This window comes from Sander vitreus, chromosome 12, assembly GCF_031162955.1.
Source record: "Sander vitreus isolate 19-12246 chromosome 12, sanVit1, whole genome shotgun sequence".
NCBI lineage: Eukaryota > Metazoa > Chordata > Actinopteri > Perciformes > Percidae > Sander > Sander vitreus.
The window spans coordinates 9,498,746-9,523,011 of record NC_135866.1 but is presented as its reverse complement, the minus strand read 5'-3'; the positions used below and the strand labels follow the sequence as shown (position 1 = coordinate 9,523,011).

Here is a 24,266-nt window from a genome sequence, read left to right as displayed (position 1 = left end):
CACACTGCAAAGCAATACAGGCCGTTTTCTTTTTTAGGAACAATACAAAAACATATTTACACCACACTCACAAAATATATTAATAAGTAAGTCTGGGTTGCACGTTGCCACTTCATACCATTGAGGTTAACCCGAACAGGCTTCTGCTACTGTGAGTAGTGCTTGTGCTATCTGGATGAAGCTGCCTGAAGACCGACAGTCAGATTTTGGTTTTTATTTACACTTAAGAGAAGGAGAATTGTCTTGATCATATTCACTTTTTTCCATATTTTTTCATAAATCTGACCATCGGTGGCTACAGACCACTCCATCTCCCATAAAGAGTGTCACGCAGCAGTGCTGTGGTCAGACAGAGCATCACAGAGCGTTAGTGACAGTGCCCCCTGCAGCCCTGGAGGCTGGACCCTGCCCATCCCCACCTCCAAAGTCAGGCTGCCTTTTAGCTGGCCGTTCCAGCACCAGGGCCATGTTACGGGTCCTGGCCAGGACCTCCTCCAGCTGTCTGCGGAGTGCCTGAATCGAGTCTAGCTCGGTGTGGAGGGCCTGGATCTTCTCAGAACTGAGGAAAAAGGAAAGTGTTTTAGGGCAACAACAGCAAAAAACAGCAACTTACTGTATTCACAGGAAACAGGCCTGTCACCAGACCTGGGTGCAGCTTTCCTACCTGTCACTGTTGGTGTGAATGTGCGTGAGATTTTGGTATAATCTCTTCTCCGCCCTCAGGGCATCATTCAGATGGTTGTACTCTGACACCAGCTGCTCTAGCACACACTAGATCAGAGTGGCAGGCAGGGTAGAGGAGGAAGGAGACATAATAAATACATATAATTAAGCAGCACAAACAGTCAAATGCTGTCTAATGGGCAAAGACTGAAGCAAAATCCTACTTGATGATCAGTGCTGTCCCTGGTGTCCTGCTGGTGAGCCAAAGATAAACGCAGAGCAGAGAGCTCATTCTGCAGGGAGAGGGCACAAAGACATGACTTGTGAGATAAAACATTTAAAAAGGATTGTTTTTATGAATCATCACAGGGTCCACACAGATACCTGAGCCTCCCTCTCCTTCTTCAGTACCAGCTGCAACTCCTCCTGGAGAGCCTCCATCTCTGCCTCACTCTCTTTAGTGGATGGCTGCATCGCGTCCTCCTGGCCCTGGATCAGCTCCTGATGAATGAAGCGTACGGTGAAGGAGATGGAGCAAGGGGGGAAAAAGCCAAGGGAAACAAATGAGAAGGTACCTTGATAAAGGCTTCTTTCTCTTTGAGCAGACTCCGCAGATGTTCCGTCTCTCCTCCCAGCTCTCTCTCCTTGTCCTGTCTCAGCTCGCACAGCTCTCGCTCTCTTGATGACAGCTGTCTGCGTAGCTCCTGCAGCTGGACAGTCCGCTCGCTAATCACAAGGGAGAGCCTGTACGAGTAGTCCTAAGAGAAAAGAGAGAGAGAGAGAGAGAGAGAGAGAGAAAATGAAGAGGTTGAAAGCTTTTTGTTGTGCGCACCGTTGCATTGCATTTCCATAACTATTACAATACCAGCAATGTGACTTACCTGCAGATACTGGTCTTTGGAGCTGAGAGTGTTCAGCATGTTCTGGACCTGGGCTTGGTGTTCATTGGACTGGCGGCTGCGGTCCGACAGCAGTTCCTGGAAGAGTTTTTCTTTCAGTGCCAGCCGAGCCTTCAACTCCTCTACAACCTCAGTAGGACCAGCCTGAACTCTGGCAACCAGGGCAGCTGTCAGATCCTAAACACACACAAACACAAACACACACACACACACACACACACACAGAGTCAGAACGGCTGTTTTATTTGTTGAAATGAAAACAAGTAGCACAGGTTTGTCTATACAGAACGCCCGTTTTATTTGTTGAAATGAAAACAAGTAGCACAGGTTTGTCTATATGGTCTGGTGTTCCAAAGCTTTGAAAATAACACAGAAAACAATTACAGGCAATGACAATAATGTGCGTGTGTGTGTGTGTGTGTGTGTGTGTGTGTGTGTGTGTGTGTTACCTGTGCCTCCTGGCTGTGTGTCTGTAGAGCGGTCTGTAGCTGGCTGATGATGGTGTCTTTCTCTCTCAGGGTGTTTCTCTCCTTCTCCTCGCTCTGCTGCTTCAGCCACTGGAGGTTCCTGTAGGCCTCTGCCGCCTGCTCTAGCTCCAGCTCTTTGCCACGCACCAAGGCGTCCAGACTCTGATGGTCACAATCACAGGTGTAACCGCACAAGAAGAAGAAGAAGAAGAAGAAGAATATAATACCTCGTAAATGTCTAAGATGTTCACAAACCCTGCCAGCTGTAACCCAAATCAGAGTTCTGTCAGTTCTGGCTTGTTTGAACTGTAAACGGTGTAATATTGGCAGCAAAGAAATGCATAATCTCTCTAATCTCGTGTTTTTGATTTCACAAAGATGCTTTGTGACAAGTACATACCATTAGTACAAGCTGGCAGCTCTGACAGATATGTTTGTACTGTGTGTGTGTGTGTGTGTGTGTGTGTGTGTGTGTGATGAGCGTACCGTAATGGTCTCCTCGTTGTTGGACAGGATGCAGCGCAGTCTCTCCAGGTCTCGTTCCTTCTCCCTAAGGGCCAGCTGCAGCCTCCTCACCTGGCCCTCGCGCTCCTCCACACAGCGGAATTTGTCATCGATGGAGTGCTGCAGATGGCGGAGGGGGAGAAAAATCACACTGCTGCTATCCTGGGCCCCCTCAACTGTGATATTCATCATGTTCTGAGCGGGTGTGCGGTTTCCTAAGCTCATGTTCCTTACAAACTAATTAAATCAAATGGGTAAGGGTATGAAATTCATGAACATTTATTTTTATCAGGGAACACCACCTTCACCTGATTTCTATGAAACATGTGATCCTTTTCTATGGATTATAAAACAGCTTCATAAAACACATAAAAAAATAGCACACTTCACTGCATACTAGCAACTAAGCCCGTCTTTCCCACTGCTGTTCGCTTGGGACAGGACTTAAAGAAGATGGTAATGATGTTTTTCCTCCCGTCTCTCCCATTTTGGTTGGTTGTAAAAAGTTATGCTGACCTACAGTACCGATTTAGGAGGAGTTTGCATTACTGTCTACCACTGGCTCTTTCGACTGCTGCAAGATGCATAATTAGTCTTTTCTCTCCATTTCACCTGCACTGTACAGGGTGTACAGGGAAGACTGTCACATTAATCACACAGTATATGGTGCAGTGATCCACATGGAACAGTAGTTAGGGTCCTATCTGCCATTAATTTATGTCCTTGGTGTGAATATGAATATGAGTGTGTGTGTGTTTTACCTCCAGAGCTCTGTCTCTATCTTTAATACGCTCTCGTAGTTTCTCCAGCAGGGCATCTCTTGGTTTGGAGCTTCCTGACTCCAACATCTCTGAGTACTCCTATAAATGTTTAGAAGGGATCAGAACCGTGTGCATGCGTGTGCATCTATGTAACTACATAATGTATGAATTGATTGAATGGGGATTGTGTACAGTATGTTACTTGTAACTGTTGTTCCTTGTCCTGCAGAGAGCACTGGAGCTGTGCAATGCTCCTGTCTAATTCCTGCACCACAGTGTGTCTCTCTGCCTCGGCCTCCTTCAGAGCGGCTTCTTTGGCCTGAAGCTCCGAGCGAGTTTTCTGAAGGGCACAGCGCAGGTCCTGCGGCAAAGAGACAAGAGGTCACACGTGCTGCACCCTTCATACTTCCAAGACTTCATTCACACTCACACATTCACAGACACACTAACCTGGTTGTGCTTTTCAGTGACCTCCCTGTGCTGCTGCACCTCCTGTAAATCAGCGTTGAGTCTTTCCTTGAACCTCGACAGGTCATCTCCCTGCCTCTGGCTCTGTCTCAGACTCCTCTGGCTGGCCTCCAGCTCCAGACCAAGAGAGAACAAGGAGCTTTGCACCCCAACCAGCTCGCCCTGCAGCTGGGCGAGTGTCAAGGACTCGCTGACCCCCTCTGGAGCCTAGAGAATGACCACAGACCAAAGGTCAGTATGTCATCGTCCTGGCGCCAAGATTTCTCACTATCGATAAAGAATGATCCTGGATCAGGGTTTGCACCACTATATGCCGGGGGACTTCCTATGACACACTGAGCTCCTCTTTCATCCTCTCTCACTCTCCATCTGTGTGCATTCATGTCCCATTAATGCATGTTACTAACTTAGCTTCTTCCACGGAGTCCTTGTGCTTTCTCGCCTCGCAGATTTCCTTGGATCGTGGTGGCGCCTGAATCGTGTTTGCAGCTGCTGCAGAGGTACTGCTCGACACCCTGCACTGCTACTACTATTATTACTAGTCATGGGGGGGGTGTCTCCGTGAATTACAGTGTTATTAGTTATTAGAGTGTGGTCTACTCTTGACCTACTCTACCTGTAAAGTGTCCCGAGATAACTTCTGTTATGATTTGACACTATAAATATAATTAAATTGAATTGAATATGTGCACCATGTCTCACCTTGCATTGAGCAAGCTGGTTGCGGTGGACCATTTCTCTCAGCTTACACAGTGTGGTGTTCTGCTCTTCCATCAGCTGGTACAGCTCCTGGGCCTTTAAGCAGAATACATCACAGGTATGAGCACCTTCTCAACTACAGGTGTCATCTGACACAGGTTGACAACAAAGACCAACACTCACCTCATTGTCTTTGGTGCTGATGGACTCTGTGAGATCCTGAATGGTTCTTTCTTGACTCTGAGCAGCCTGGCGGATTGAACGCAGCTCACACTCCATCTCATTCAGCTTCTCCTGCAGCTTCTACAGACAGAAATAAAGGTTACACTGTAAGGCTGTCATCACTTCTATGATGTGGATTCATCAAACATATCTTACTGTAATTAGGCATTTTTAAGCGCCATACCATATTTTTGGCCTCGCTCTGGTGGATCTTGGCCTGCAGGGATTGGACCTGTAGCTGGGCCTTCTGAAGCTCGCTGACACACTGGCCGGCTGCACACTCATACTGGTTCAGTTGACTCTGCTGCTCCTCAACGAGGCTCTGTAATGGAGAAAATAAGGTAAGTGTCTGTGTTTCAAGTTATAAAAAACACTCAATGTATGTGTTAACTTGTTTAGGCTTCTGCCAAAATCCAGCAGCTGAATTTGGTAAAAACATATTTTTTTGTTTCAAATTCATAAAAAAGGCAGAGGCTGCACGCTGCATAACTTTTACAGTGGATTGAGTATATGTATGTACAATATTTACAAAGTGCTCATTCATGTGTGTACTGTGTAAAAAGCCATGACGGGCAGAGAGCCTCTAAAGGGGTGGGAGAGTGTCTGCATGCATGAGTTAGAGCGAGTGAGCGTGCTCTGTGCCACCATTATCTTTACATAAGCTTGTTTCCAACTTTCACTTACTAGAGGATGAATATCATTAGGATACACAGACTTATACTTTGATTCACCAAGATCAATTTGTGGTTTAATATAGCTGAGATTAAATAAAACACATTCAGATTTTTACTGCAATTAGTTTTTTTTCTAATAGAAATGATGAAGTTAACATATCATTTAAAGAGGGTTATTATACTAGCCAACCAGAGTTGAGATGATAGAATGGTCTGACATTGCGTGGTTCACTTTGCCTCAAGAGCTCGGAGTAAAAATAGGCCAGTTAGTGGGAGTCACTCTGTCTTAATGTCTCCCCACATCTAACCTACTTCGGTCAGCAACCCTGGCTCGAAGATCACACAGACAAATAATAACCCTAAAAAAACTACTGCTGAGGTTTATTGTCTTGAGGAATTTTAGTATTGCAAACATGAAATACAGAAGCATACTTGTCCTCACATACTAGAGCAGAAAATCCTGTGCTACAAACACTAGTTTGTAACTGGGAGACTGGTCATTTGTCTGCAGGCTGTGAGTATTTGGCAGCTGTGATAGAAGTCACTGTAGATCCTCAAAATTGTTATCGACAACCATTTAAATATATGAGCAATTACATATTCAACATACATGAAATATACACACATATTAAACTGTATGCTTTCTACTTTATTGACATGACTAATGACCTCTTTGTGCGTGCACGCACACACACACGGTAATTAGGCCATGCTGTGTGTCACAGCTTACCCTCACCTGACTGCTCATGTAACACACACACACACGCACACACACACACACACACACACACACAGTGAAGTGGTGAGAATACTCGTTTTGTGTTAAACATCAAAGCCTGTTGGGATGGTTCATTAATAATGCTGCAAATACTGCAAACTTGCAGTGAATAGGCAAAATCCTTGTATTCATCATCATCATCACCATCCTTGTCAAGGTTTTATACCTGATGAGGACGTGGGGGAGGATACTCTTTGTACAAATCTTCCAACAAATCTTCCATGTAAGCCAGGTTCAGATCCTGATCACCAAGCCTGATCAGAGGGGGATCCAGCTCAGGTGCTGGCATGTGGTTGTCTCCTTCTCCCTCTGGAGTTCCATAAGACATTCCCAGAACAGAATCAGGGAAGCCCAGCCTTGAACCTCCATTACTGGCGTTCCGTCGGAGCAGCACAGGCAGCTTGCTCCCCTTAGAGCTCATGACTGGCCGGTAGACAGCATAGCTCTGCAGCAAACAGAGGGCCAGAGAGAGGCTGGGTCCAGGTGAGGCTTGGCCACGTGGGGCTCCCATGTGCTCCTCAGAGAGGGAGTCAGATATCCGGTCATCTACTAGTTCCCTTGGGGAGCTCAGCGGCCCATCTGTTATGGCTCCAGGTTGAACATATTCCTCAGTCGTCTCTAAGGATGCTATAGAGGGGCTGGAGCTGGCTCGTCCAGCCAGGGTGCGATCACTGTCTGATGTCCTCGAGGGGTCCTGAGAACCAGGGACCAGAGTTAAAGAGGAGGGGGGTTCTTCTGAATCCTCCACATGTTTTCTTTCTCCTACTCCTTCTCCACCACCTCCCACTCCTCCAGTCACACTCCCTCCAATGATGCTGGCTGAATATCTGGATGACGGCCCACAGGAAATGCTCCGTGCCAGCTTCCTGGGCACCTTACAGACAGCTTCATAGTCAGAGTCCGCCACCCGCCAGTAGGAACATCCCCGACACTTCCTGGGAGTGCTGGGAACACAACGATGCGAGTCTGCCACTGTAACCTCTGACCCTGGACCAGCAGTACACTGAGGTTGGTGGTGGTGTTGACAGTCCAGGCCGTCGTCGGCCCAGGACTCATACAAAGAGTAGACCAGATCATCCTGGAGCAGGGCACAGTACTTTGCATGAGTGAGACCTGAAATGTCCACCATCCCATCTCCTGGTCCTTCATCACCCCCAGGTAATGTTACAGTACCCTCTTCTGAGTTAGTTTTCCGGTAGAGCCCACAGATGCACTGCCTCAGCCGGTGTTTCTCCTGCAGGAGCCGCTGCAACCTCTCGATGGAAAGGGCCTCCACTCGGGCGATCACTGTGTCGAAGCGGTACATGCGGTCCAGCATGAAGGTGCACTTGGAGCAGGCGAACTCTCCTCTGCCATCCCGGGTCAGCTCTTGCCCTAGAGCGTGAGACAGCAGCACCTGCAGGTTGAGCTTGGGGGTGGGGTGGAAGATCCATCGCCGCTGGTTACCGCAGAGCTCCCGTCCACAGATGCGACACGTCTCCTTCATCTTGAGATCAAGCATTCCACAGGTTTATAATGATCCTTAATTTACCCGAATCCTTATGATGAATTTGATCCCATGTGAACAGCCAAGAGCATGATGTTTCAAGCTGCATCAGAGTAAACACATGCTTTGAGAGCACAATAAAAGCCTTTTTCATCTGAGATAATGTAGAGCTGCTCATGACATCAGTCCTTGCAATGGCATCAAATTCAAAGGCTTAAACATAGATGAAATGAGGTAGACAAGGAGAAGCAATATGCTTGTAGAGAATGGCTGAGGTTGTTGGCAGGACTGAAATCCATGAGGTAAAAATCTAGGTTAACAGATATAGTGACTCATTAAAAAATAGCCATCAGCCCAGGATCACCATTCATTTGCCGGAGGCGCAGGTGCATCGGGGATATGGCGCACACTCCCACAGACTCACAGCGAAGTCATGTGAACGTCTCATCAATGAGATGCAGTATTTATCTGGAAATCGTCCTTGCGCTGTCACCAAACCGCTGTTTCGCATTTCCCAACAGCACCGCACGAGCCTCTGCACCATCAATCGGATGTCACGGACTCACGAGCAGCACCGCGCGCAGCCAGGTTAATGCCCGGGGATCGGTAATAATCCGGATACGGACACAGAGCAGTAACAGGCGTCCTAGTACAGTCTTCTGAATCTTTCCCCGGTGTCTGCGCCCCAACAATGGACTCTTCATTCATTTCAGAGCCTTAACCGACAGCTCGAGAGGCAAACACGCGCTCTTGGTGTCGTTGCTTCGTGCAGTCGGAGATCTTCCGGGCTGACAACGATGAAGCTGCCTGCCTGAACCAGACCGGCAGCGGCGGAGCGCACCATTTACAGAATACAGGGGTTGGAGAAGCCCGGTGCAGTCATACAGAGATGTTGACCGTTTAATATCCACAATGAATCCGATTCAAAACTTCCATTTTCATTTTAAAACACATATATACATATACATATAAAATGCATACCCGAAAACTTTAGCTTTATTTTGGGGTTATTGGTAAAGAGACAGAGTGATGTTTCCCCTGAGAGTCTGTTACTTCCTCCAGCCCGGTTTACTAAGCTCTGCTCGCCTGACTGAACAGGTGAAATGCTCAGTAGCATGTTAACATTAGTGACGCTCTGTAAAATTAAAGAGTAGAGACAGACTATTCTAATTTTATATGTATATGTATATATATATATATATATATATATATATATATATATATATATATATATATATATATATATATATATTGGTATGACCATACAGTTTTGTATAATAATTCAAAATCATAATTTTTTATCATTATTATATCTCTCATATTATATACAATGTATTCATTCTTTACAAGGTTTATACATTACTACACTACATGCACTGTAGCAAACCACTTTATGTGATAACATTAGATATAATATCCTATCTTTCTAATATCCTATTCTGTTTTGTGTTAAAGAAAATCAAATGGACAGCACGATGTCAGATCTTCAGTCATAATCATGCTGTAGAGCAAGGGTTGACCAGAACTATTCACTTTCCAGTAATTTACACAAAACTGTACTGCATATGAAATACAATATACAAACCAAAACGTGTGTTGTATAAATTACATCTAGTATAAAACATTGCCTAATTTTGTATTTCTGCAATAATCACGTAACCTATACTGGGAATCGTGTATATAACGTCATTTGACCACTACAGACAGTTCTACTAACTGACTACAGAACAGACCAATAAAATTGATCATTTTTATGGTCTATTCTATTTTTATTCATGTATCCCGGGTCACCTGCCTGACCTTTTGTCAATCATTAGTACTTTATCAGGCCAGAGGATCTACAGAGTCAAAACAAAAGCTACAAAACAAAAAAGTTTTCAGTGAGCAATAAATCCAGTTACCTAGATAACACAAACTGTACAGCAGTTAGAGATGGCTGCTGTCAAGTTTGCATATGTAACCTCAGGTTACATATGAAAATAAACTTAGATTAGATTTCATTATCATACTGGCAGCATAACATAGTCAGTGCTTCACATGTTCTCATTTTAATAATCAATACATTGAGTCAGTTTTCATATATAAATATCAGTTTCACCTGCATAACTGCCGTTACAACTGCTTTATTAAGTAATAATAGTGGAATTAGGCATTTGTAAGACCTGCCAGAGGATTTTGCTTATTTGGGCATTTGTCATTATATAAGGCATGTCAAAGAATTAATGCTAAAGCTCACTTAGTTGACTTGCTAACTTGCTAGCATATTACTGAGCTTACTAAAAGTATAATCATACTGGTGTGGTGGTTTTCGTCCTTTAATAGAGCCGTCATCAGACCAGTGTAACTTGTGTCACAACATGCTATTGCATAAAGAAGTATTATTTGTATTTCTTGTTGCCGTGGTGCAGATATTTCAACAATGATTTCACTGTGGCGGTCAAACAACCAGGCCATTCTCATGCATTTGACTGTGCTATCTCTGCAGTGACCACAATTTGTGTTTTCCAGAGGGTGCACAAACAGATGGTCATGCTGTCACGCTGTGACTTCCATGCAGATATGTCAGAGTCATGGAACCTTGTGTCTGCCTTAAGATCTTTGATTGCTGATTGTTTGAAAGATAATAACTGGGCCTGAGTCCTTTTCTCTAAATCAGATGTTTATTAGAATTTGCCGCAGACAGCCAACAACACATGTGGGAAGAATGCAGCTGATAATTAGTCTGGACATATGATACTTCTTCTTATTGATCAGATGTTTGTTTTGTGAAATCGAATGGTCACAAATACAAGCAAATGTATGAAGAATTTAGTTCCAGGCCAATCACTACACAATCATTTTGAAAAGGAAACCCTGGAAATAATTGTCTCAAGAGGTTTCAGATGACATTTCTTTCCTGGCTCTTCCTCTCTCTCCAGACATAGATTTGATCTAAATGGCTGTGGTGTCTGGGGAACTAATTAAGAGCTCTTATTGCGAGTGTGTCTGAAACAACACAACTTGATATCAGTGTTGTGGTCGCTGAGCACTCAAAGGTCGACCTGACCTATCGACAACCCGGCTGAAACCAGACCTGCTAAACTGCTAACCAGCGAGATGCCTGCATGCACACACGCACATACGAAAGAAGGCGCCTCATGGGAATGTGTACACACACACACACACACACACACACACACACACACACACACACACACTCTTTATGTCTTGCTTTACCACAGTTAGTGTCATTTAAAGCTACAAAATATGGCAAACCATTTTTGATTTAGCCATATTTTATCTGCAATGTTGTTTCCTTAAATTGCAAATATATGTTGCATGGTATATTGGATAATACAAAATCATTGTCATATACATATATATATTTTTTATTCTATATGCTGTCTCAGTCTTGTACACATATACTGTATGCACCACCAACAAACAACTGTCACCTCCCGTTGCGATGGTCCTCTACATTGAACCAAAACCCTGCATTTTTTCAACACACTGGTAGTTCAAATTCAGCCCTCACAAAAACAAACGGCCTCTCCTCATTGTACTTGCTATGTCTTTTCTGATCTATATAAAAACAAAATGTTGCATATCATATGCAAATTACAAGTCTTGTCACACTCTAAGATACTAGCCCCACTATTCCCTTAGTGATAAAATGTTTTAGTACACACTAATTCAGACGCACTCGCACATACAAACTTTTACGCACACACATGCAGAGCCTGCCTGGCGAGGACATTTGCATCCTTCATCCACTACTGATTTACAAGTTAAAATGCCTCACCTAACAACAAATATGTTTGCAACCAATACTGTGATGCTTTCAGGCTATAGCCAAACAACATGACGCAACACTGCACAGCATTAGAAAGATGAATAATAAAGATCATTGTGGTTATGATTATTAATTTATAGAACTGCAAATTGATGGTAAAGACTCCCTCTGAGTAGAGGGAGCTGACATGAAGGTAATGGTCCCCCTCCATTTGTAGTTTCATTAGAGGAGGGAGAGAAATGTGTCCTTGGGGATGTCAAAGCCTGTAAATGTAATGAGGTTCTGGCACTTTGTGTGATGGAATAAACCCTCTGTATGATTTTTCACTGGAAGCCTCGGATGATGCTCCATCCATCGTAGCATTACAGTTCTAAGCACTTCATTTTTGTGTCATGTTCCTTGCCTTCCTCTTCAGAGGAAGTTCATCACCATATATCTAGTATGTTGTTTGCCAATCAGATTGGAACAAGCCACCGTCAATGACTCATTGAAACATTCCGGTTTAGATTGAACAAAGACTAGCAAAGTTTCAGCTCACCACAGAATGTTTCACTTTATGTTCACTTACTTTTTGCCATGACATTGTATTACTGAGAGTAGCTGTATTGATTTTATTATGTTGATTTCTGCACAAAACATTCTGAAAAGACATTTTGAATACTGCACTTTCCTTCAGTGGCAAAATGAGAAGACATTTGGTCAAAGTTTGTTGGTTCTGTACCACAACCTCTTAATGTACGTACTGGTCATATTGCACATTTTCTGATCCCCCTCTATCTTAAATACTACAAAAACTAAATTTACAAATTATTCAAATATGTGTCATTTTTTTTATCTACAGTTGTCAGCCCTTGTGTGAAAATGCAATGTGGCACTTCTCCATAAGAAGGCAGAGTCTGTCTGACATTAAACAATGAGAACTGTGATGCTGTTCTGACACTTAGTGGAGAACTCTATAATGACATGTGAAGACTAATGAACCAACATACATAAAAATACAGAGCTCCACGTACCTGCATCTTCTGTCCGATGCGCAGCCTCTCTCGACCAAGTTCCTCCTGATAAAACTGGAGTAGAAGAGACAGACTATAAACCTACTGTATGTACTAATCTAATAATTCAAAAAACAAAATGTTATAAACTATCTTCAGAATAAGGTATATATATATATATATATTCCTAAGAGAATTTTTGATGTGAGGTGTCATTCAAAACTGAAATAAAATGTGTGCTTACATCCACATCCTTGTCCTTCTGCAGCAGAGAGGAAGACAGCTCCTGGACCTGTCCCTCGAGGTCTCCCACCCTGAGTGTGAGAGTCGTCTTCTCTCCGCTCAGCTCTGTGATGAGCGCCTCCTTGGAGCGCAGCTCTTTAGTCAGCTCCTCTATTAACCTGAACACAGACAGATATATTGTTAGTGATACAGGGAAGAGGATTTGGTTTGTTTGATATTGGTGGTTTGAGGAGATTTCTTAGTATTTTGCACCTGTCTTTGTTGGTGTTGGATGAAGACAGGATGCTGGGAGGCCTCTCGTCCTCTGTGATGTCCTCCATGGGGATGTCTAGGGAGAGGAGGGAGGCGTGGGAGTGCGATCCAGCCAGCGAGGCCACCCGCTCAGCCTCGCTGCGTGCTAGCTGGGCCTCCTGGAAATATACAGACATAAACAGTTATGACTTGTAAATCTGAGGCACCTGTGTGTCAGTTCAACTAGCTGAAGGTGTGAGCGGACAAACCTCCTGCAGGAGCTGAATCTTGGTCTCAAGCACTTGCTCCATGTGGTCGATTTCCTGCTGTCTCTCCCGACACCGTCTCTGCAGCTCTGCCTCATTGTGATTGGACAAGCTCTCCGCTGTTGTGCTGTTTACACAGGGGAAAAGACAAGAGTTAATTAGAGGTATCACAGTGAATACATATCAAATCAACTCAGTTTATAAACACACACACAGAGGGCTCAGCATTAGAACATGAAGGCGAGCCAAAAAGCAATGATGTCATCACTTTCCTGTCTGCTACAGTGCTCATGGGATACCCAACACCCTCCCACTTATAACAGAGATTAAGTAAATTGCCCCACCCATGCAGGCTTTTATTGTCATCGTAAGTGACGTTCACACAGTCTGACAGTGGTGAAAGGCTTGACGTAGATACAGCAGTGGATGCAATTTGGGTCTTTTTTCCCGTTGTTAGTAACCTGGACTTTGTGGTGTCACACTCAGCTGATAAACACTGTAAAAGCTACACAGCTTTGAAATGAACTTTCTGAAATGTGAAATTCCTCACACGCGTCCTGCTTCTTTGCATTCTCGGTTCATGACCTAAGTGTTCCCCTCACTCCTTCGGACCCCAACTGTGCATCTGTCTTTATCACTTAGTCAGTCAATGACGCAATCTCAGAATTTCTGCTCCCAGAATGGCACACGCCACACTGTCGCCATGAGTCCTGTTCTGGACCCTCTCTGCATACGTTTTTAACTCTGTCCACCGCATGCAACAGCTCAAATAACTGGGATATTTTGATCCAGTCTGAGTAATGCAAATGTCTGTCTTGTCTGTCTTTATGTGTAGCGGACAAGAGCTTCATGCCATGCGCCAGCCTTTCTGCAGGACATCAGTTATCTGGGTCTGTCAACAACGCAAACAATTTAGAAATGCTTTGAGTTCATGAGATTGAGATTTAAGACACTGTCATATAAGACTGTGCTTAAAAATTTGACAAGCACTGGCAAGAATAGGTGTTGGTTGGACTGTAACAATACTACAGAAGAAGAGCGGTAGTGACGAACTGCAACAGAATAGAGGCCAGTAATAAGAGCCAATTTATCCTTTTCAAGAGCACCGCACAGTTGGCCAATGATAAACTATACTGATTCAAACGCCAACAACCCTGACCTTTAAGCAGCCTCTCTGTCAATTTCAGCAGTAACTATTATGAAGTGTAAGGCATATGGCGTGGGAACTGATATGCCACCATGCTAACAACGCAGAAAGACGTCCACCCTTGCCTACATTGCCCATGCAATCTACTAAACTCCTGCAGCAGGCTCAAGCTCCATCCTGGAGCAGGAGAAGCACTGCAAGTAGAGGAGGACATCTATTTCAAGGAATCACCTGTTTCAAAAAGAGACAAACCATTGTCATTAAATAACATTAACTGGTCCTCCCTGTGTTAAACTACCGGTATACATAATAGTATAGTATACACTCCTCAAGCACCCCTTTATTTTGAACAGATACTTGCTTTCATGGATGCCCCAAGCTGAATCCCCTGGTTAAAGGACACTCTCATCATCATGTCAAATTTACAACACCAGCAGTTGTTACAGCCTGTCGACAATAATCCTAAACAAGACTTTTGTAACATGTCATTAGTTTAAGTTGTGGGTTTCATTTGCCTATCCATGAAGGTTTGCGTGTGTTCATAATCTCTGTGTGTGTGTGTGTGTGTGTGTGTGTGTGTGTTATCTCTGTCAGCTGCTGTATGACATATGAGCTGTTAGAGATTTGAGGTGTTGCCACAGTTAAGACAGGACCATGGAGCCAACAACAGCCATAGATGGGCATGCACACGCACACAACTTTCATAAGTCAAATGGACCGACAGATATAAATTCAGCATAACAGAGGATTCATCCAAGTTATGATAGCCTAAAAGTCAAACAACTTGTGTATCTTCCCAGCAGTAAACAATATGTACTGTACTAATCAAAGTGTATGTGACCAAATAAGAAATTAAAGTAATTGGCTTACACAGGCTGTTAATGAAGGGTATCTAGGCAGTAGATAACTGCCTGTCTAATCTGCACTTTCAAAGATAGTCACTCATTTTGACTTCTCAGTAAAACAAAAACAAACAAAAAAATACATTTTGGTGTAATGTATCTATATAATTAGTTGTTTTTACACAAACATTCACACTTAGAAACTGGGAAACCTTAGTTAATTTAAGGTAAGGCTTGCACATACTAACAAATAATTATGATGAATATTTGTGGACTTACAGTGCTTTGTCCAGAAGCTGCTGTTTCTCCTGGAGCTCCTGCTTCAAGCTCTCTACTTCCACCTTCAGCTCGATGTTCTGCAACAGATGAAAGTAGTAAAGTCATCGGTTAGTCGCTCGTTACACATCATCAACACACGTCATCTCCTCCAACAACTGCATTAAATCATGCAACAGAAAATGACCATTTGTAACTATAGTGCAATTATTAGTGGAAGTGGATGGTGGCCAACTACTATAATATACTTGTTAAAGTGATTGAGAAACCCTGCAATATTGACAAACAAATCAATTTTAAGATAGATATTTTATCTATACATTTCTGTAATTACATAAGAAAATAAATAAAACATCATCATACGTCATACTTGCAGACCTACTTACTAAAACAAAAAAGCCAAATATTATACATATATTCATATAGCCACCATATTTGGCTAAGAACAGTTGGTAATTTATTGTGCCTATGTGAAAAATAGGATATCCATTTCAATTTCTGAGGCTGAAACAGTGAAATTGATGGTATGTACAGTATTGTCAAGTGTATTTATTAACATAGAAATATGTGAGTAGTAAAGCTTAAACACATCTATGGTTCACCCACACAGGTGTTTTCACTTAATCGGCTGATTAGACCTCCTCTCAGGACTGTCCGTGTGTTCATGGGCATCGGAAAAAACATTTTCCCCAGTGAAAACGTCATCATTCACGTCATTTCATGTGGGACTCAGAGGTGGGAAACTGGGGCTAGATTTTGCTAACAGAGTTTCCCAGTTGGTGACGCGTTGTCGACAACTGACGTACAGAAACATGGCCGACCATCGTTCAAATGGCCCAACAGTTGGTGGCAGTCATGCAACAAGTTGTTATATCCAAACACCAATATAACAGAAGAAGAACACGCATCCCGACCATAGACAGTAAAGAAGCACATGAACGCTGGCAGTCGGAAAAATAATGTAATCACAGGGGCGGTCCCTGATATTCCCATGTGGCATGAACGGACCATTGGTGAGCTGTAATCAGCCAGAATAACTGAAGACACCTGTGTGGGCATGGCCTATAATGACAATATTTGCCTTTCACGGCAGACATTTTGACTTGTCATAGCGGGAAATGCACAGCTGTAATTGATAACATTAAAAACTGATGTAGTTCCAGAGTCGTGCATGCTGGCTCACTGGCATGGCTTACCTCGACAGCTGATGGAACTGAGTTAGTTTCACCTCCTGTACTTTTCTCGCTACGCCAAGTCAAAACGCCTGCTGTGAAATAGGTCTAATACAAAAGTGCTGTAGTGTGTGACTTTGTAAAGTTTGTAAACCAAAGTAAAGTTTCATTATGATGGGGATAAGAAAACAATAATAAATATATACTCATATGACATATGTAGCTTTACAAATTTGACTTATCATGGGAAGCAGCAAAACATATAAACGTGATTAATTGCAAAGCTTGTCATATAGCGCAAAGACTACTAAATCTATTTTACATCATGCTGTATGTAAATCAGGTAATAAAAAATAAATCTCATCACTTTGTGTAATATGTGTCTGTATGTCTGTTCTGTATACCTGAGGTTATTACAGATTCTATATACAAACAGTTTTCACACACTGTATTTCAATGCTTATATGTTCACTGGGTTTGTCCGAATCTAAGTTATTCTTCCCTCCCTCACATCTCGAGCACCTCGATGTCTTGTTTCTTACATCTCTTCATCACACGCTAATCTGTCTGTCTCTGCTGTGTGATTTAGGGCTGGTGAGTGTTGTGTATCATCAGTACAGAACATCTGATCGTGCTGTCGTGGCTGGTATATTTAGAGCAGGAGAATTCCGGGCAGCTCAGATATTCACCCCTGGGGCCAAAGGCAAAACTCCACAGCTTGTTTACCTGTTGGGGTCCACAGGGGACATTTCAGGGCTCTTACAGTACATTTGGCTACAGGACAGAGGATTTAAACAGCGGGAGGGGATTGGTGGGGCTCAGTCTTTCCATTCTGACTTTAGAGAGGAGCAAGAGGACAGTTTATCTGTCTGTCTGTCTGTTGGATTTATCAGATTGACTCATGCTCATCTCAACAGATTGTCCGCTTTCTCTTGTCCATCATCTCAATTTAGCTGCTTCTCTATCCCTTCCTCTCTTTCTCTGTCTCTCATATCCTCCCTATTCTTTTCTCTCTTTCTGTTTTAGAAAATGTTATGTACCTCTTTAAGCATGTCCAAGCCTGTTGACCTTCCCCTGTCCATGTCAGAGAGCCTGAAACCCACTCATAAACATGCTCCTGAGAGGCACCGTGAGTGCTCAGCACGCACATACTGCTGGCTGCTACACATGCGTCCAAAGCACATAGCACTTACACAATAACTGGTTAACATCTTGTTTCTTACAATCATAGTGTAATTAATCAAAGTTGTTATGTGCAGTAAGAAAAAAGGATGGCAGAAATTAATTCTAAGGGACATGATGAGGTTGTGTTTAGAAAGTAGAAAAGATGCATATATTATTAATGGCCTGTTTCTGTATCAATCTAAGAGTGGATGTACAGTGCTGTACTGTATTCAATGTTTAATATGTTTTAAAGTCTTGAGTATATACACTTTTGTCAAGGTTTATTTACTGTAGGCTCTTCAATAACTTTGACACAAAGCTCATATTGATAATTCATTTTCTTCAGACCAATTCATCTCTTAAGAACTCAATTGTACAGCACTAAGTAAAGTAATGAAGCAACTAGAACGTATGCAACACATCACCAGGTGTGCTCTGCACAGCTAATGATAGTAAATGATTCACCTAAATGCTCTAATAATAAATAATGTAACACCCAAGTAAGAAGAATAGGGATAGAGTACTTAGGTTTCACTCATCCCTGAGTCTGACTTAATGTCCTGTCTCTCTTTTACTGTGTATTATGTTGAAAGTATCTCATTTATTAAATAATAGCTTGAAGCACTTAAACAAAGTTTTGTGTTGGAGTTCGTAACATTCCAAAATCCAAATTTTGACTTGAAGATTTTCATTTTCACTGTAAATGCATATCGGTCCCAAATATCGGTTATCGGTTTCATTAACTACTAATAATCGGTATTGATATCGGCCTTGAAAAACCAGTATCGGTCGATCCCTAAAGAGGAACACGTATTCCTGTGTGTATGTGTGTGTGTGCGTGTCAACAACTTGGCTTACAGTAAGAGAGACATTTTCCCATCTTGAAGCAGCTCTATATATAGACACCCATCACAGTGCACCTGCTATTCTGGCCCCTCCTGGCCTGCCACCCCCTTAGCAACAGATCCCCTAATAACCAAACTGTGCAAGAGGAGGGACATGGCTGCACTTCAAAACACTGACAGAACTGTCAATCATAAACCAAACACACCTGCAACACTGTTACTGATCACCTACTGACAGATATTATAATTTACTCTTAATTCATTTATTGATGATGCTATATTCCATACTAAACCATTTACATGCTCTGGTACAGTAGCATCTGTTCATTTACATCAATGAAAAACCGTGAAATGTGCTATTTTCAGTACAAGATGCTAAATATGTAACTAACAATTATGTTTATGATTTAAATAATCTGCAGATTATTTTCTTCATGAATCGATTATTAGTTTTGTCTATAAACTGTTACAAAATACTAAAATATCAGAATTTAAACATATTTAGTTTACTATGCCACAAGATTGAGAAACTGGAACTAGGGAATATTTGGGATTTTCATTCGATAAAGTACTGATTAGTTATTATCATAGTAGCTGCTATTTCATTTTCTCTCGACCCTTTTATTGACTAATCGCTTAATAAATTGCTACATTTTACAGTGTATCAATGAACTGACATGGCTGAGTTTAAATGTGTATGTAACAAACTAGGGCTGGGCGATAGGGAGAAAATCAGATATCACGATATTCTTGACCAAATGCCTCGATATCGATATTGCGGCGATATTCTAGGGTTGACAATTGGTGCTTTGACAAAATATCTTCACACTTAGATTTTAGATAAATAATCATCAGTAATGTGGACATAATGTCTAAGTGGGGAAAAGGCAAATAATAGAACAGCTAGAACAGTCTGGGAAGTTCAGAAAAGTACATCACTTTACTGTAACGCAGCCTTTAAAACCAGGAAAAGACAACACTTATGTGATATCACGATATTACGATATCCAAAATCTAAGACGATATCTAGTCTCATATCACGATATCGATATAATATTGATATATTGCCCAGCCCTATAACAAACCATATGGTGAAGAGACACATATAAACACATACAATCACACACAAACACGCGTTATGATGCATGAGTTGTGTCATATGGACACTACATAAATCAGTGCACTCAGGCCTGCTCTATAAATAAAATCTCTGGAGCGCTGAGAGAGATCACTATGTGCCCAGGACCAATACACTGACTCTGTACTGTATTACACTGACATGCTTTGGCGAGAGGAACAGTGACACTCATGACACTCAACCAGCAGGGCAACGAGCAACTCAGGTCAGATAACAACTACGGAACAAATATTTAGTCTTCAATAAAACAGTGATTAGACCGATTAACCCTTCAGCCAAACAGAATGAGAGATTGTGAAGCACAAGGATTAAAATCCAGTCGGATGAAGTGGGATCACTTTACTCAATCACTGCTGGTATGCAGTAATTGTAGAGGATAAGTGGAAGGATGCTCAGGTCTTGTTCGGCTGGATCAAACAGCCATTTAGTTTTTCTCATATCAAAGGGTTGTTGATGATCAGAAGGGATTTGGAATAAGGGCAGAAAGTAAGAGGCGAGTATTGAATGCCCACTGACAAACAGACAACAGCTGAACAGGGTCACCTTATTATAGGTGCACACATTACACACAGATACACAGGGATGCAGATGGATTCATACAGTTAGAAACAACAGAGTGCAGAGGCCTACAGATCTAAACCCATGCATAGAAATGACACACACAGAGGAAGAGGAATGACCAATGTTGCCAATTATAGGACTATAAGTATAATAATAAATGATAGGACTTTTTTGAGTGTCTGATTAATTTGTTAATTGTTTAATAAAGAAAATTGCAAAGAAGAAATAAAAAAAAGCATGCAACAAATGTTTAGGTCCCAGAGTAACAGCTTCAAATATCTTGTTTTGTCTGAAAAGTCCAAAACCCAAAGCTATGCAATTTATATAGATAACAAACAGAGAGAGTCAACAAACCCTCACATTTGAGAAGCTGGAACAAGATAATGTTGGACGACCTAAAGAGATATTTTGCTGATTTATATCCAGCTCTGTATCATCTTCGTGTGGGCAGTGTGTTTAGATGAACATAGGGCTGCACGATTATGGCCAAAATGATAATCAATATTGAGAGCAGGATTATTTATCACGATTATTCGATGTTTTTAGGGAAAGATTTGTGTTGCACTTTCACATGCACTGTGAATAAACAGAGCACTGCTAAATTCCTGCTAATGTAGAAATATTTGCATCAACATGAGACTTAAAATAAGATTCTTCTTAACCTGAATTCAGCGCATCTCCTAGAAGCAAAATATAAATACATTTGTACCGAACCTTTCACCCAAAATTAAATCAACAGAGGACTGCGTTCACTTTCATGTTGTGCTACGTTCCTGCTAATTAACAAATCGTTGAATCAAAATAAGACTTAAAATAACTGGTCACTGGAGGGGGTGCTGCTGCACAAAACTCTAAGGAGTGGCTTGTCACTAGTGTGAATGGAAATAGCTGTTCCATCTTAAAGGACAGCCCACCTTAAGTGAGCCTGTGCTGAAGTTGTTGCTAGCTTCGAGGCTAACCCCATTCACTTTAATCAGCAGATGACAAGCAAGACACAGGAACTTAGCTTGGGTCTTGAGAAGTTGTAGCATTTACTTGAGAAGTTGTAGCATAACACCTCACTTAGTGGAACTTATTGACATTTATTTTTAATAAGGTAAAATGAGACCAGAGACTGCTGTGGCGCTAAAGATTGAGTCAGTGGTAGGGCTGAGCGATATGGAGAAAATTAATATTCACATATATATGACATATATCACAATATTTTTGACAAAATACCTTGATATCTGTAGAGTTGACTTTGACTTTTTTCACAATGAGATTTTTGATAAATAGTCATCATCAGTAATGTATGGATATAATGACAAAGTGGGTAAAGGCAACTAAAAGAACAGCTAGAACATTCTGGTCAGTTCAGAAAATTACATCATTTTACTGTAATGCAGCCTTTAAAAACAGGAAAAGACAACACTTGTGTCATATTTTGATTTGAGAAATTCCAAAATCTAAGACAATATCTGGTCTTATATTACAAAATCATTATATTGCCCAGCCCCAATGTGACTGAATGAATGTACCTGATCATGGACCCAATCTGCTTAACTGAGGTAGGTATCAGCAGTAATACTGATCCAGTGTATCGGTTTGATACATCCACAGATAAAAGATAAAGTAAACACAAACACTAATCTGACCAACTTTTAGTACATTTTTGATACTTGGTGTTCACTGTTAACCTGAATTAGTGGACTTTACTAGAAATTTGCACGGAAACCCGTTGCCTTCAACTGTCTAAGTTTTAACGCAAGGTGAAACTGAACAGGTCAAGTTGTATTAACACCGAGCAGTAAGTTGATGCAGTAGACAAATCAAGTTTACATTAGTAGTCATTACTAAAAATGATTAGTAAACATAAATTATTTTTTTCTGGAGTCATGTTGTCTAAAATAAACTCGTTAAGTTAAAGCTTTAGTGCGTAACTTTTTTATATTGATGAACGTCCGTTACATCCAAGCCATTACCAAATGAGTTGATACAAAGCTAATTAAGACTATCAGCTCCACAAAACTCTCTGTGTATTTCTCAGTATGACTATGTTCAGAAACTGGTGTCGCCCGGCGACTTTCGCACGCAAATAATCGAGTGAAGATAATTACCTCGACTGAAAAGTCAATCATGTTTTTTTAATCCTCCGTGTCCTCCTTGGCTACTCGCACTTATTCTTGTTATTACTTAGAATTCCTCATGGGGGGGAAAGAAACTATGCACTATAGCTTTAAACATGCAAAGAAACAACGATTATATAACATTAGGCTACTTAACACTACTAAAGAAATAATTTGTCTATATAAAAATTGTTTTTCCTTTATGACAACAACATTTTAAGAACAATGTATTCAATACATTTATTCCTTAGAAAGAAAACAACAATATACACAAACAATACATTGTAAACTTCCCAATTTAAAATGTATTGTGCCACATTGAAAATTCCACTCAGATGACTAAGTTCCTGATATCCAACCCGTATAATTGTCTCTGAACTTGCCTTCACTGCCCAGAGGCCATCAGTCCCCACCCGGGTCTTGGTCATGGTGCAACAATAAATGTAAATAAACATGAACACTAAATCAACCATACAAAACGAAAACCCAGTTAACATAAATGCACACCCAAAACATTAACAGAACATTATTAAAACACACTTTAACTAGGACAGAAACCGTACAGAACATTTTTTTCCCATGAGCCTTTGCATCGCTTCAGCGCAGAACAGCTCAAATGCCCCTGCCCCTCCCATACAGAAACTTAACATCCTTAGTTATCTCTGCTGTATATGATCTGTGCACTGCATACTTTGGCTAATTATTACAAACTTTGTTTAATAATACAAAGATTTGTAGTGTAATCTAGTTTAGTATCTTTGGGCTATGGGGTAAAACTAAATGTACACTGTTTCACTTAAGGGCATAAAGTCTTCACAGACTCCAGTGTAAGACAACGATGCACAGCAAAACTGAGGTCCAGCTGGAGAAACGTCAGAACAAACTGGATTATACTGAGCAAAGAGCTAGCTAATGTGTAGTGCAGCTACTTGGTAAAACAAACACATGGCAGGTCACATCACCTCAACGCATCAGTGGGACAGCTTGGTCAACAAACAGTAGAAGTGACTAAATGAAGCAATTCTTCAGGAAAACATAGCTGTATACTGTCATGATAACAATCACCTGACTGATAAAGGCACAACATTGACTCTTGATGACCTACTCAGTGCCAAATCTCTCAAAATCAATGATTTTTGATAATTTTGTTATTGAAACAACCCCTGGCCCCTTAGAGAGCAACTCCCCACACCACTTATAGTCCCACTCATCACCAGTCAAACAGGTTTCCACTCATTTCCTCGTGCTCGATGAGAGGTGCCCTACTCACCGTACGATAGACATCCTCACTGCTCTCCTCGTACTTCTGCTGTATCCTCTCCTCCAGGAAGTAGATGCGGAGCTTGAGGCTGAAGTTCTCCTTCTTCAGGTCATTTAGGTGCTGTGACAAAGTACGGTAACCGTTAGACATGACGGTCAAAAAGCACCGAAACAGCTTGACATGTCCGTTATAGGTCAGAAATGAACAGTCGTCTTCGACCTCTCCGTATCATGGGGGAATATGGAGTCCATTTTAAAGGACAGCGACTGTCATGGCATGTCCATGTGTTAGAGTCCGGTAACCGTTAGACATGCTACCTTCTTCTCCAAAAGAGCATAATGTCACAATAAACAAATTATTTACAAAGTGGTATCCTAGCCTCTAACAGGCCATTGGGATACCATCTACAAACACACACTAAAACTAACACACACACACACACACACACACACACACACACTAGAGTCTATAGTGCAGAGGGCGACTCTGCAGCCCGGCCGGTCAGAGATGAAGCCATTTCAGCTCCATGGTGTGTTCTGGTCTTCTAGGGGGACGTGACAGGCACTTATTTTACAGGAGGAGACATCCCTGGAATCCCAGACTGCCAGGGGAGATGGGTGGAAGGGGAGA

At 41.8% G+C, this 24,266-nt stretch overlaps 1 protein-coding gene across 3 annotated transcripts in view; it reads right to left on the bottom strand.

Annotated features, from left to right (window-relative positions):
* LOC144526261 (myomegalin) overlaps positions 1-23,786 on the bottom strand; it is a 41,398-nt gene extending 17,612 nt beyond the window's left edge. For 2 of the 3 annotated variants that reach the window (XM_078263604.1, XM_078263602.1), the window contains exons 1-15: positions 6,302-8,431; positions 4,868-5,005; positions 4,645-4,764; positions 4,465-4,557; positions 3,745-3,969; positions 3,497-3,655; positions 3,295-3,393; positions 2,516-2,653; positions 2,012-2,191; positions 1,545-1,739; positions 1,239-1,421; positions 1,048-1,164; positions 888-956; positions 665-771; positions 420-559 (exon numbers count right to left, since the gene is read on the bottom strand). In XM_078263604.1, the coding sequence (XP_078119730.1) occupies positions 420-559; positions 665-771; positions 888-956; positions 1,048-1,164; positions 1,239-1,421; positions 1,545-1,739; positions 2,012-2,191; positions 2,516-2,653; positions 3,295-3,393; positions 3,497-3,655; positions 3,745-3,969; positions 4,465-4,557; positions 4,645-4,764; positions 4,868-5,005; positions 6,302-7,636 (3,298 nt within the window). In that variant the 5' untranslated portion in view covers positions 7,637-8,431. Of the gene's footprint in view, positions 1-419; positions 560-664; positions 772-887; positions 957-1,047; positions 1,165-1,238; positions 1,422-1,544; positions 1,740-2,011; positions 2,192-2,515; positions 2,654-3,294; positions 3,394-3,496; positions 3,656-3,744; positions 3,970-4,464; positions 4,558-4,644; positions 4,765-4,867; positions 5,006-6,301; positions 8,432-12,406; positions 12,461-12,629; positions 12,787-12,880; positions 13,039-13,128; positions 13,253-15,393; positions 15,471-23,645 lie in introns of those variants that run through there. The other variant, XM_078263605.1, reaches the window with a different exon arrangement.
* Positions 23,787-24,266: the final 480 nt, after the last annotated feature.